The sequence below is a fragment of the Tursiops truncatus genome, chromosome 8, assembly GCF_011762595.2.
Source record: "Tursiops truncatus isolate mTurTru1 chromosome 8, mTurTru1.mat.Y, whole genome shotgun sequence".
Lineage (NCBI taxonomy): Eukaryota > Metazoa > Chordata > Mammalia > Artiodactyla > Delphinidae > Tursiops > Tursiops truncatus.
This window is the reverse complement of record NC_047041.1, coordinates 99,282,960-99,297,382: the sequence shown is the minus strand read 5'-3', so window position 1 is coordinate 99,297,382 and position 14,423 is coordinate 99,282,960. Positions and strand designations below refer to the sequence as shown.

Here is a 14,423-nt window from a genome sequence, read left to right as displayed (position 1 = left end):
CAGCATCCTTGAGCTGCAAGGTCGTTTAATGGCAAAAAACCTCTTTTACAGAGGGCTTCGGACTTCGGCTCGGGTTAGATGTACAAGCTCTCCTCTAGAAAGAGCCGGAACAAAAGGAACGTGGCACCTCGCCACCTCCACGCAGTTGCTTCCGCTCCTATGAGTGTCACACAACCACGATGTTCGGGGGTCTGGCAGGACCTCCAACAAATCACCGCGGGCCCCGCGACCCGGAGGGAAACGCCTCTGGGGCCCGGCGCGATGCCGGGCTGGCAGCTCTGCCACGTAGCTGCAGAGGGCCGGCTTTCCAGCTAGTTCTCACAGTCTCCCCACCCTCCGCGCCTTCTACCTCCATGTCGGGACTCGGATTGGGCCCCCCCCCTCACCGCGCAGGCGCGAGCTTTTTCCGCGCAGGCCCCAGGCCCCACCTCCTGTTTCCTTTTAGCTGCCGTGGGATACCGAACTGTCGTGCGTAAGCCTTCTATGCCGTCCTCGCTTTCCGGCTGCTGTTTCTCCACGGCTCTCCCCTCCCCACCCCCCCCACCGTTCTCTCCCTGACGGCTTACTTTGCGGCAGCGCGGAGGGCCCCACCCCCTTTCTCTGCGGAATCACCATGGCGGCTGGGGTAAGTTTGCCGGCTCTGGCAATCCAGGTCACCCTATCCGACGCCATCCTCTGCCGGAGTGGGTCCAGCCGGCGTCAGAGGGTTTCTGGAGCCGAGTGGGGAACTGATCCGGGGTCTAGAGATCGTACTGTTGGAGAGTAGGGCTTCCAGGCCCCGGAGGGGAACTGAGGCTGGGGCTCTGGGAGGCCAAAGAGGTGGAAGGGTCTGGGGTAGAAGAGAAAAGGGATGCCAGATCCTGGCAGTCTGGGACCTGAGAACGGAGTTCGGTTCGTTGCCTTCTCGAGACGTGGGATCCGGGCAGGTTGACAGAACTTTTGCGACCGTTTTGTGGGGCAACAGGAGGGACAGGGGAAGAGGAGGGTCTTTGTGGGCACGTACGGCGGGCCACGGTTAAGGGTCGTCCTGCGGGGAGGTTTGGCAGCGAGAGGAGTCTCCGGACGCTGGAGTCAGACCAGTTGGACCCCGCTGGCCACGTTAATAGAAGGAGAGAAGGAAACCCCTGGGAACTCACTGCGGGACAGGACCGGAGGGATGGTACGCGTGACAAGGAATGAAAGGTTTTTTAGGGAGACCGAGTTGGCTTAGGAAGAGAAGATGCCATTCGGTCTCTTTGTGGCTGTTCGGAGGGGGACTTGGAAATGTCTTGGTTGGTGTGTGTGTCTTGGAAACAAGGGTGATGCTTTTGAAGGGTGAGCGGCTCAGTAGAGTAAGCAGGCGCTCAGTGACCATCAATGAATGAACAAGGGCTCTGGGAAGGGAGGGGTGTGTATTTGTCGGCAGATGGAATCTGAGGGAGCTAGAAGTTGTGCATTTCTTAGAGGTGTATTTGAGGGGAAGAGAACGCTTCCAGAGACGTCCTTACGGAAGGTCACATCTGTCAACAAGCTTTATTTAGCAGTTGGTGTGTAGTTCTGTCCTCGTATTTTGGAGGACTCTGATTACACAAGACTGCAGATACTGAAGAACTAACTTGGTTCACCAAAGGGAGTAAAAGAGTGAGTCGAAACAGATTGGGATTACTCGGGGACGTTGTTCCTGGGTAACACTTAGGACTGGGACCCTTCTAGTCATTAATGGCTTATTCCCCGCCTTTTCCCCACAGACCCTGTACACATATCCTGAAAACTGGAGGGCCTTCAAGGCCCTCATTGCCGCTCAGTACAGCGGGGCTCAGGTCCGCGTGCTGTCCGCACCACCCCACTTCCATTTTGGCCAAACCAACCGTACCCCCGAGTTTCTCCGTAAATTTCCTGCTGGCAAGGTGAGTAGGGAAGTGGAGAGGGGGCTTTGGTCCTGAGAACCCAAGGAGAACTGAGATTCCATCACTCTGAAGATGACCTCCATCTTTAAAAGGGAGCTTTCCATGTTACTTTTTTTTTTTTTCATGCTTCAGAGAGTTAAAAACTTTTATTTTGAGACAGTTGTGCTTTATTTGTTGTTAAAAATAGTACAGAGCTGTTCAGTCATTTCCTGTGAAATTCACAGGCTTCTTTTTATTTGTGGGAGAGAGGATCAGTTTTGACTGATTTCAGTGCAAATAGATCAAATGTTTGCTATGAGTAGAATTCTTGCCTCAAGAGGCTTACAGAGATAGATAAATAGCCATGCTACATGTAGAAGAGATCAAGTGCAGTGGGGGAGTACTATAATACTTGGGATAATACAGACAGAAATATCAGACTCGGGTTTCTTGCCTTTTGCTTATTTGACTGAGATTATATACAAATATCTAATATCTAAAATTTGGGGGTCTCTTATGTGAGTTCAGATTGTAGGGGATGGCAAGTTACTCATACAGTTTTGGTTCTTGAGTTTCAGATAGTGTCAAGAGTTTGGTCAGCAAGGGTTCTCAGCCTTATATAAAAAACTTTATTCAAAACGATTGAGTCCCTGGGCATGACTAGTGAGAAACTGCTGTGTATTTACTTATGACTGCTTTGTCCCCAGGTTCCAGCCTTTGAGGGTGACGATGGCTTCTGTGTGTTTGAGAGCAATGCCATTGCCTACTATGGTAATCTGCAGTGGCTGGGGAATGGGAAGGTCTGGAGGTGATGGGGTGCAGGAGAGGGTGAGGGGAGCTGGAGCGGGCAAGGAGAGGAATTTTCAGGGACCTGCACTGGCTTTGACACAGCCCCAAAGCTCTGACCTTTATGTTCTGCCTCTGCAGTGAGCAACGAGGAGCTGCGGGGAAGTACTCCCGAAGCAGCAGCCCAGGTGGTGCAGTGGGTGAGCTTTGCTGATAGCGACATAGTTCCCCCAGCCAGTACCTGGGTGTTCCCCACCTTGGGCATCATGCACCACAGCAAGCAGGTGAGCCTTGGAACTTGGGGAGAAACCAAGAGCAGGGGTGGCGTCAGCTCCTCAGTATCAGGGAGGAAGAAATAAAAAAGATTGAGGAAGGGTGATGCCAAGAATATGTGGATAATAAATACCTAATCTTTGAGCTTTCAGTTGGGAGCGCTGGGCTGTTGATGGTATATGGATTCTTTGTCAGACAGACCCAGTGGAGGTGGGAGGTCTGAGTGGCCAGAGGAGAGGCCTCTGCTCTAGAAAGGTTGTACCAAATGGTAAGGGAGTGGTTAGACCAGATGACCTCTAAGGTTCTTTCTAAAATTCAAAGATATATGCCTACGATCAATGCAGTGGGAAATGAAGCCAGACTGCGCCATGAAGAAATTTAACGTTGAGAGCTTGATTTGCGATACATTTGGAAGGAGCCAGGACTCAGTGGAATAGCTACCTTAGTTCTATTATTGGGGGAGAAGGGCAGGGACGAGGGTTGGTACCCACTGCCGAGTCTGATCATTTTAAATCAATAGGCCACAGAGAATGCAAAGGAGGAGGTGAGGCGAATCCTGGGGCTGCTGGATGCTCACCTGAAGACGAGGACTTTTCTGGTGGGCGAACGTGTGACGCTGGCTGACATCACACTTGTCTGCACCCTGTTGTGGCTTTATAAACAGGTGAAGTTTGTAAAGAATCTGGGTTGACAGAGGGTAGGTGGGGATTAGAAACAGAGTGACAGGCTTGCCAGGTTATCTGTATCCTGCTGATGTGAGGGAGTCTGAGGCAACAGCCAGTCTTTAGGAATTCCAGGGTTGAGTACCACTGTTCACGGAAAACTGGGCGCCGCTCCGCGGCATGTGGGATCTTCCTGGACTGGGCCACGAACCCATGTCCCCTGCATCGGCAGGCGGACTCTCAACCACTGCGCCACCAGGGAAGCCCTGGTTTGTTTTTTTTTTGCTACGTCATGCAGCATGCAGGATCTTAGTTCCCCGACTAGGGATCGAACTTGTGCCCCCTGCAGTGGAAGTGCGGAGTCCTAACCACCCGACCACCAGGGAATTCCCAGTTTCTGCATTCTTTTGTTCCCTTAAGATCATTAATTACAAAGACCTGTTCAAGGACAAGTAGTACAGGTAGGTTCAGATCACAAAATGGCTTAGGCCAAAAATGGCTTCTCTTATGTCAAGAAAGTGCCTGGTTCTCTTTTTCCACAGACCCTCTACCCTGTCTTCTCACACCACGACTGCTTTCCCTCCTGAGAAGTTTGATCCTGTTCTGTTGCCCTTAATTTCTGTTTGGCAGCTAGTACGTTTAGTTTGTTCCCGTGTTTCTCAGGTTGCCCGGTTGTGCTTAGTTGTGAAGACAGAGGTAGAGGTGATAGCTTCAGCATCAAGATCTTTGGAGGCAGAACTAGGATCAGTTCGTGGCTTCAGTACTTACTGGTTGTTGGGGGGAGGGTGTGTGTGGATTCATTTAGTCCTCTTTTCCCCCCTGTGGAAGCCATAAAACCAAGGTAGGAATAATCACTGTTGAGGTTATTGGGTTAAAGATGGCACATTGCTGGTTCCTAAACAGCAGCTCTGGGACTGTTGCTGGACCAGAATAGTAATGTGATAACAGCAAAGAAAAAAGCACCTACTACGTGTCAGAGCCTGTGCCAGGGCATAACAAGGACAACCTTAGTGAGTCTTTGCTTGTTGTGTGGGTGAAAGAAATGTAGCCTGGAAGTTGTGGAGTAGGATTTGAACCCAAGTACTGCAGAATCAGCACTACGGAGCTGACTGCGATGTATCCTTGACAGGATTATTTTCCCTCTGATCTTGGCAAACCGAAAAAATGGTAGATGAATTTTTCATGAAGCTAAGTTTAAGCACCCTGTTATTCTGAAATAAACTTTTTTGCTGTTGACTGTTTACTTTCTGAAGTTTGATGATGCATGTATATATCTCTCACATATCACATAGTTCACATAGAGAGTTTTCATTATTTGCTTGGCAAAGTGAATAGTTCGTAGTTCTCTGTTGGTCCCCAGCCTTTTAAGTTCTATTGACACGTGAAATGGCTTTGTAAAAGGAGTAAGGCACAATATAAATATTCCTACCGGGTAGATTCGCAGTGAATAGGGGGTGGGACGAAGCATCCATTAAGTTGGATTGGACTGCAGGAGAGAGATTAGTAAAGTAAGTGGGCAGTAGCCCTCCAGGGAAAGCTGGTGTTCTGGGGGCTGAAAGGAAGCTGGAGCTTTGGTGTGGAAAGAAACAAGGGGCTCTGACTGGAAACTCGTCAGGATTTTTCCCTCCGCTGAGTTTATGTCCACTCTTGCATCCTGGCAGGTTCTGGAGCCTTCTTTCCGCCAGGCCTTCCCTAATACAAACCGCTGGTTCCTCACCTGCATTAACCAGCCCCAGTTCCGGGCGGTCTTGGGGGAGGTGAAACTCTGTGAGAAAATGGCTCAATTTGATGGTAAGTCTGAGGAGGTAGGGGAGCGTGCCGGCAGGGTCAGGGGACTGGTTTGCTCAGTCTTAACCCATTGACTTCCTGTCTAGCTTTTGGGTTTTGTGGACCCACAGAACATAGGGCATCGCACGTAGCAGCTAGTATTTTGTGATAGTTGTCCTCTGCACACACATGCTCCCGCTCATTTGTGTTAATGTGTAGAATCATGATGCATGTGTATGTGTTGCTGAGGGTTGCATTCTTGCTCAGGATGTACTGTGAGGTGGCGGCGGTGTAGCGTCAGATCCCTTAGCTCCCGCCCAGCAGCTTTTCCTCCATTACTTTGCTTGTGCCTGGCTTGGGAGGGTTGTGGAAAGAGACCAGACGTTGACTTTTCTCCTTCCGTTTGCACCAGCTAAAAAGTTTGCAGAGAGCCAGCCTAAAAAGGACACCCCACGGAAAGAGAAAGCTTCTCGAGAAGAGAAGCAGAAGCCCCAGGCCGAGCGGAAAGAGGAGAAGAAGGCAGCTGCCCCTGCTCCCGAGGAGGAGCTGGATGAATGTGAGCAGGCGCTGGCTGCTGAGCCGAAGGCCAAGGATCCCTTTGCTCACCTGCCCAAGAGGTATGGATGGTGGAGGGTAGGGGGCATGGGGCCCAGGAGGGCCTGTGCTCACCTCTGTGCATCCCCCTCATACTGCTAGGGCCTAGGATTTTAGGTTGTCCGTACAAAATTGAAAGATGTATTTTAGTTGCAAATAAAGCAGCTTCCAGACTTTACCGTCAAGAGTTGGGTGACTTTTGAAAGTAGCAAACAAGTTCCTAATGCATCTGGTATTTGAGGATATCAGAACTCCCTTTCTAGCAAAGAAAGCACATGGGCCCAGGGCCCAGAATCCGGTGTGGAGGTGAATTGATTGGTCTTGCGTGCGCACGTTAGGATTTGAGATTGAGAACGCTCGGAACTAATACACTGAGGGGCGCAGGAAGGAAGAAAATGCAGAGAGCGTCCATCTGCCCTGCTCTGCTGGCTTTGCTGAGGCAGCGGGCACCATGTCAGTGTCCTCTGATTGTCTTTTTGCTGTTCTGATGCATCAGCCTATATAAAAATTGCTCACTTTAAGAGAAAGGATGATGACCATGGCTACGTAGTGTCTGTCTGGTTTATTGTTTCCCAGCGTGGGGGAGTTAAACCCCACAAGGAGAAGGACGTATATGGGGTGGTCGTCTGTGTCCTCTTCTCAGTCACCATAGGGGTTCCTGGAAGAAGGAATACAGTAAAGGGGGGATTTTTAGTGTGAAAAAAGTGGGACAGCCAGTACTTGCCCAGTTGTTTACCATCAAATCTTTCTTCAGTCACTGCTCCGGGTCATCTTATTAGAATTTCAAGCAATATGAGAAATGTCTTTTCCATGGTCACGTCACTTAGTTCGCTTTTCTGTTTTTCTTGCCCATTCTGCCTTTCCTAAAGCCATCTATCCTTTCACTAGTTGGTTTGTTGGGGTGCAACAGTGTTTGACCTCCCCATTATGTAGTGGTTTGTATTTGCGATGAAGGAGCACGCACTGGTGGTAGGCATAAGAAGAAGTATGTGGAGTTGTAAGCGACCTAGTACTGGATGGTTACCATTAGGAACCGCTGCTTCCCCATTTGGGGAGCAACTTGGGGTGTAGCTGAGAGCTCTTACTCCCAGGCACTTCATACAAGGCGGCTCCTAACGCAGCTGCTTTTTAAGGATATATTCCTTTCTGAATCTAGCACAGGGGCAGGTCAGGAGTGAGCAGGATTTTTGGTATCTGTAAGTAAGCTATGATAACCAACCCAAATTATGTACACCCTTGTAACATATGTACTGCTAATAGCTAGAGATACTCACGTATATTGGGTCTGTACACTGGGCAGAAAATAAATCAGGCAGTAAACTTAAAATCTTTAATAAACTTAGCATTTTTTAAAAAAATAATTTTTTAAATTTTTTGGCCGCGTTGGGTCTTCGTTGCTGCTCACGGGCTTTCTCTAGTTGCAGCAAGCGGGGGCTACTCTTGTTGCAGTGCGCGGGCTTCTCATTGTGGTGGCTTCTCTTGTTGCAGAGCACAGGCTCTAGGCGCGTGGGTTTCAGTAGTTGTGGCACGCAGGCTCAGTAGTTGTGACTCACGGGCTTAGTTGCTCCGCGGCATGTGGTATCTTCCTGGACCAGGGCTTGAACCCATGACCCCTGCATTGGCAGGTGGATTCTTTTTTTTTTTAACAGTTTTATTGAAGTATAATTTCCATTATGAAGTATAATTTCCATTACGAAGTATAATTTTCCATATAAAATTCAGTCGTTAAGGCTTCCCTGGTGGCGCAGTGGTTGAGAGTCCGCCTGCCGATGCAGGGGACACGAGTTCGTGCCCCGGCCGGGAGGATCCCACATGCCGCGGAGCAGCTGGGCCCATGCGCCATGGCCGCTGAGACTGTGCGTCCAGAGCCTGTGCTCCGCAACAGGAGAGGCCACAACAGAGGCCCGCGTACCGCAAAGGAAAATAAATAAAATAAAATTCCGTCATTATAAGTATATAGTTCAGTGTCTTTAACTAAATTTATAGATCTGTGTAACCACAAAAATTAAATTTTAAAACATTTCCAACACTACAAAAGTTCACTGGCAGGCGGATTTTTAACCACTGCGCCACCAGGGAAGCCCCAGCACTTTTTTTGTTTTCTTTCGTATCATTTGGGAGTGCTTATTAGTACTTATTCGTTACATTACCATGGTGTACTCCTGGGCTGCCAAGATGATTTTCCCCAGGATTCTTAATGACTCAAAAGTGATGTCTTCAAAGACAAGACTCATTTGTCCAGAGTTAATTTTAGTCCTTTTAAGACCTTCCAGCTACCCTAACCCTGTGGTCATTTGTTTGGTTTTTAAAAATTTTATTTATTTTTTTATACAGCAGGTTCTTATTAGTTATCCATTTTATACATATATCAATCCCAGTCTTCCAACTGTGGTCAGTTTGGGGAGAAAAATGGACACATGGTCATAAATAATAAAGTTCAAACAGCTCAGGAGAGAGTAAAGAAAAACTCCCCAGCCCTAATTTTTTTTTTTTTTTTTTTTTTTTACTGAATTTGTTACAATATTGCTTCTGTTTTATGTTTTGGTTTTTTGGCCCTGAGGTATGTGGGATCTTAGCTCCCCAACCAGGGATCGAACCCACACCCCCTGCATTGGAAGGTGAGGTCTTAACCACTGGACCACCAGGGAAGTCCCCCCCAGCCCTACTTTTTGGGTGGTTGAGGAAGTAAAGCACCTCAGATGAGGTCTCTGATGTGCATTTGGGAAGGAACCTGGGACCTCAGGTTAAAGGACAGATTCTCTGCTTTGCTACATTGCAGCAGTGAGCAAGTCACACCACTTAACCTTATTGGTAAAGGGAGGGATGGTAACATTCTCTGACTCTAGGGTTTGTTGACATTAATTATATACTAATGAATAATTGAACCAATTAAACATTCAGTATAAGGGGGTTTAATAGATTTATGGCACATTCATGCAGAAGATTATTTAGCCATTAAAACATCTGCAAAACATTCTTGATAGCCAGGCAGTATTAAGTAAGCAAATTGTGTAAGGCACAGAATTACATGCACCATCTTTGGAAAATTGCTAGTGGGAAGTACATTAAAATATTAGTTATCTTGTTTGCTGGCATAGTGAGTGATTTTCTTCAGTCAGTATGTGTTTTTATAATTGGAAGGAAAGAAAAAAAAACCAGAAGCCCTACCATGGGGGGAGGCACCTCTCCTCTTCTGAAGCTGGCATCCTTGGCTCGGTGTGCCAGATTGCTTCAAAGGTCACCTGAACTTGTTTCTGAGCAGAGTAACTAAAGGACACGGGTGTAGGATTTGGGGTGGAGGCCCTTTGCAAACATTCACTTACATTGCCATCATATTATAGTGTGTGTAACCTGAAGAGGCCTGTGTGATGGGGAGGGGTGGGGGCAGCGACTTGGGTGAGTCAGGAACTTGAGGGTGACTCTTGGATAAGAGCCCGGGGAGGGGCCGGCCAGGGAAAAAAAAAAAAAAAAGGAGTCCTCGCTGTGAGTCTCCACCAGGGGGCAGCAGCTCACCGTGTCTTTCTTCGGGCAGATCCTGGGCCCCACCCTCCACGTGCCAAGCATATTTAGGCTGGGGGTGGGGGGATACGGGAATGCCCTGGGCGCCTTTCATACCCCCCAGCTCTCCTCCCTTGGAAGGTGATACACGTCTGCCAATCCAGTGACCCTACCTTTAAAGCAGTATGTTTGAGTGGAAATGCCGTTAGTTTCTCTTAGCGTGGCAACGTTGCCGCAGTAGGACCTTCTCCACCTTGATCTCCTTGCTTTTTTTCCTTCATTCAGTACCTTTGTGTTGGATGAATTCAAGCGCAAGTACTCCAACGAGGACACACTCTCCGTGGCGCTGCCGTACTTTTGGGAGCACTTTGATAAAGATGGCTGGTCCCTGTGGTACTCCGAGTACCGCTTCCCTGAAGAGCTCACCCAGACCTTCATGAGCTGCAACCTCATCACTGGTGAGCAGAGGGTAGCTCTGGGAAGAGGAAGGGAGGAGACAAGGTAGTGGGTGACATGATTTCAAAGGCTGAATGTTCTTCCTTGCCCTTCAGGAATGTTCCAGCGATTGGACAAACTGAGGAAGAATGCCTTTGCCAGTGTCATTCTGTTTGGAACCAACAATAGCAGCTCCATTTCCGGAGTCTGGGTCTTCCGAGGCCAGGAGCTTGCCTTTCCGGTGAGGAAGGTGCAGGGGAGGGGTCTTGTCTCTTTAGGGCGGGGCGAGGGTTTGGGAAGTGCACTCGTATTCCTGAGCCGTTGGGCATTCCGGAGAGTTCAAGGAATGTGTCCACGAAGGAGCTGTCATGTTCGCAGGAGTCCTGGGGTCTGATGACGGGTGTCTGAGCTGGAAATAGCAGGTGCGGGGCAGTGGCCAATAGCCTGACCACATGCTTCTACCTGGCTTTTCCTCCCCAGCTGAGTCCAGATTGGCAGGTGGACTATGAGTCATACACATGGCGGAAACTGGATCCCAGCAGCGAGGAGACCCAGACGCTGGTTCGAGAATACTTTTCCTGGGATGGGGCCTTCCAGCATGTGGGCAAAGCCTTCAATCAGGGCAAGATCTTCAAGTGAACATCTCCTGCCATCACCTAGCTGCCCGCACCTGCCCTTCAGGGAGAATGGGGGTCATTAAAGGAAACTGAACATCGAACCCTCTCCTGCCCTGCCTCCTTTGTGGGTGATGGCTTCTTCAAAGGGGAGTAGATATGTTGAAGCAGGGTGTCGTGTATACCTGCAGGACCTCCCTGTGTAGGAGAGAAGTGTTCAGAAGAGCAGAAAGAGAGGCCTCTCCTCAGTTTTGATTTTTTTTTTTTAATTGCCTTGCCTCTCCTGTGATGACCATCTTCTAGCCTAGCTGGGAGAGACTGGATGTAGTTAGGAGGTGGTGACACGGGGCTTTTGCAACTACCTAACTGGAGACCTTCCCGCGTGAAGGGGGAGAATACCTGCCGATGGGGTGAGAGCACAGCATGCAGAGCGACTTACCACTACTTCCCGCAACTGCCCTGTGAGGTGGGGCAGCAGCCGTATCCCAAGAGTCAATAGTTTCAACACTTCAGACAAACAGCGAGAAGAGACTCCTTGGAACAGATACTGGCCTGTGGCCCCTAACCTGGCTGCGGATCATCTCTGGGGTATCCCTACTTTCTAACAAGGAAGTGGGGTTCAGAGATTTAAGCAACTTGCCTGTGATCACACATCTTAGGTGGTGGAGACAGGATTTTGAACCCAGTGGGTGTCCCTGGAGCCTGTACCCTAAAAACGCCCTAGCGCTTCCTGCAACGTAGAGCAGTCATAAACGTCTTTTAACAACCCTGCTCAGACCAGTGGTTGCTATTTTTTCTCCTTTGAGCTTAATTTTTTGTTATACCCTTTTCAGGGATAACTTGCCCCTACTCTGATTGTCTTTTCTGTGTCTTCTGAAGAGCATTAAGGATCTCTCTGTAAATTTAACAGCTCAGGTGAAGTCGGAAACCTGGTTTGATTCACATTTTGAGGCTTTGGTCTCCAGGTTGTGGTTTTCTGAGTGGTTATTTTTTCCCATCCCTTAAGTCCAAGCACAAAGCAAGGGCAGGGGGTCTTGGCTTGGGAGGGGAAGAAGGTAATCTTTCCCGGTACAGGTGGGGGCTGCTAGCTTTTGAGGGAGTAGGGCTGTAATCTCGCTGGTACCTTAACTGCAGTTGGGGTTCTGTGAACAAATGGGCAGGGGAGAGTGGTGGTTTGGAATCCAGTTGGGTGAGGATGGGTTGATTCTTGCTCAGAATTTGCACCTTGGTAGTTGTGAGTTGGTTCCAGACTTGCCACCTGTCTTGCTTCTGAGCATTCTGGGCTCCTGGAGGATAGGAGCTAGAAGTGCTAGGTGCTGGCCAGGGTGTGCCCTGAGCTGGTTGCCTGCGCCTCACAGAACCAGTCAGACTCCCCTTCCGGGTTCCATTTCCCTCCACACCCTCTGCTCCTTGGCTTGTGTAATTTTCACGACCTTCCTGGTATCCTTAATCTTCCCAGGACCTGAAGATGGAGGCAGGAGAGATTGAGCTGTGCAAGTAGGTTTGCAGGGTTAGGCCCGAGAGGCCTGGGGAAAAGGGGGCGGCTTGGGCAGCGGCGGGCCTGGCAGCCCACGTGCATGGGGGGCGGTTCTGGCCTGTGGGGGGGGGGCTGGACCGCCTCCTAGCCTCCCTCAGACTGCAGGAAGAGTGACTCATCCACACGTCCTTCTTCTTGTGCCTGTAGCTCTGGCGGTTGGTGCCGAGGAGTGTGGCCAGGTTGGTTGAGGCCAGGCCTGCGCTTGGGGCAGGGCCAGGACCCACAAGCAGGAGGTGGGGTGGGAGGCCCAGAGGAGAGGGGGTTGTGTGGCCTCAGGAAGGTTTGCTGTTGGCCTCCAAAGGGTGGGGGGGCCTCTACCCTGCCGGGGTGGGCAGGAAAGAGATTAATATCAGGAGATTCTAGGGCAGATGTGGGGCGGGGAAAGGGGGAGTACAGCTGTAGTTAGGTCGGTCCCCGCCCTGCCCCGGGGAGCCCTGAGTCACCACCGCACCGCCTGAGGACTCGGGATCTCTCCAGCATCCCACCGGGTGCCCGCCCCGCCCTCCGTGCTGCGCTAGAGCCCCGCCCCCCGCTCCTCCCAGGGCGGGGTGGGGGCGCTCTCGGCCCCGCCCGGCTCGCTAGCCACAGCCAGTGAGCCTGCGCCGTGGGGACGTCTCCCGTGGTGGGGTCGTTTTCCAGACGTGCCGGGGAGGCTCACCGTGCAGCTGGCGTCCCCGCGCCCACGGTGCTGCTCGGGCCGGCAGGGGCTGGGGTCGCGGGGCGGAAAGGGAAGGGGCTGCTGCGAGTGGGTGGAGAGCTGAGGACAGGGCAGGATCTTGGAGAAATGGGATAGGATGGGGGGAGGAGGAGGCTATTTCACCCACTTACGGAGCAAAATCTCAGAGCCTCCGGAAAGGGAGGGTGAGAAACTGGAGAGGGGGCCGGGGCTCAGACGTGCGTTTGACTGCAGATACAATCTACAGTGGCTGGAGTGTGAATGGGAGGCTGAGACTTGGTTTAGCTCGTAGATAAACCAGTTATAAACTGGTTATAAGCGGCTGTTTATTTTAGCTTTGTTGGCGTTTCTGCTTAAGTCACTTATTAAAAAGTCAAAAGCCTTTAAAGTTCTTCCAAGAAACACCTAGGTTGTCTTTTCTTCACGTCCTGGTTGGAGCTGGACATCTGCTGCTCACACTGGGTCAGTCCCATCCATCCCACCAGCTGCCCACATGCCCCAAATGTGCCACTTCCCCTTTTGAAGGGTGGGGGAAGGGTCTAGAATGTTGAAGGGAGAGGAGTGAAGCGCTTTGAAGACTCCACCCAGTCATTTCTGAAATTAGTACCGTGATTTTCATGGCAACCTTTCATGGCATGTCCTCAGAACCCGAACTTTCCCTCCACACATCAGGTGGGTGTTCCTGGGTGACTGTGGCTTACCCGGCTCACCCCATCAGTGGTACCTGCAGGACACTGTAACTTCCCCAACTTGCTTTGGTCCTCTATGTTTTTTGGTTTTTAGGTTTTTAAAATAAATTTATTTATTTTTGGCTGCATTGGGTCTTCGCTGCTGTGCGCAGGCTTACTCTAGTTGCGGCAAGGGGGGCTACTCTTTGTTGCGGTGCGCGTGCCTCTCATTGCAGTGGCTTCTCTTGTTGCGAAGCACGGGCTCTAGGTGCGTGGGCTTCAGTAGCTGTGGCGAATGGGCTCAGTAGTTGTGGCGCACGGGCTTCGTTGCTCCGCGGCATGTGGGATCTTCCCGGACCAGGGCTGGAACCCGTGTCCCCTGCATTGGCAGGCGGATTCTTAACCACTGTACCAGCAGGGAAGTCCCCTCTCTGTATGTTTGAATGTAATTCTGGGGCACCCACCTTATTTATTCTTCCCCTAATGCTATGGAGCTAAAATATTGGTGCTCCAGAAAGGTTAAGAGAAACTGTGCCACCTGCTCTTGTCTGTTTGCTCTAATCAGGCTGGCATGGCTCCCAGAGAAGGCTGTTGTTTTACTCCAGTGGAATGACTGGGGTGTCCCAGTGCCTCAGCACGCAAGGGGTGGGTGGAGTGGGGGTAATGGCGGTTGCTGGGGAGTAGCTCTGTATTCATTTGAATCTCTTGTAAGAGAGAGAATGCCTTGGGCAGGTGGGGCTGGTTCAGTGGCAAAGGTATCCTTGGTGACCCTGGATCTCTACGTGTTCCTGGATTTTTTTCATTCTTGTAGCCCTCTCCCCTCCTGTGGCCGCCCCCTTTTGTTTTGCTGATTTCCTCAGGATTCCAAGGGGAGCCTGTTGACCTTACTTTGTTTTACACGATGGGCAGGCCTTGCGCTGAGCGGGAGCTGGATGGTCATTAAGGGTTTGGGGCTATTTCTGATCAGATCTCCCATGGAATGTGCCTCCCTCTACTTCCAGCTGCCCCCTCCCCTCCGCAGCAGGAACAGCTGTCATGTGAGGGCCTC

The 14,423-nt window shown here is 50.6% G+C and overlaps 2 protein-coding genes across 2 annotated transcripts in view; both read left to right on the top strand.

Annotated features, from left to right (window-relative positions):
- Positions 1–477: 477 nt before the first annotated feature.
- Positions 478–10,598, top strand: EEF1G (eukaryotic translation elongation factor 1 gamma). Its single transcript, XM_033860834.2, has 10 exons — positions 478–625; positions 1,728–1,886; positions 2,573–2,636; positions 2,793–2,935; positions 3,445–3,588; positions 5,248–5,377; positions 5,766–5,970; positions 9,731–9,903; positions 9,997–10,121; positions 10,361–10,598. The coding sequence occupies exons 1-10, from the start codon at positions 614–616 to the stop codon at positions 10,517–10,519; spliced, it is 1,314 nt and encodes a 437-aa protein (XP_033716725.1). The 5' UTR covers positions 478–613; the 3' UTR covers positions 10,520–10,598.
- Positions 10,599–10,753: 155 nt separating this feature from the next.
- AHNAK (AHNAK nucleoprotein) overlaps positions 10,754–14,423 on the top strand; it is a 93,870-nt gene continuing 90,200 nt past the window's right edge. Inside the window, exon 1 of the mRNA XM_073809069.1 lies at positions 10,754–11,991. The gene's annotated coding sequence lies outside the window, so the exon portion shown is untranslated. The remainder of the gene's footprint in view (positions 11,992–14,423) is intronic.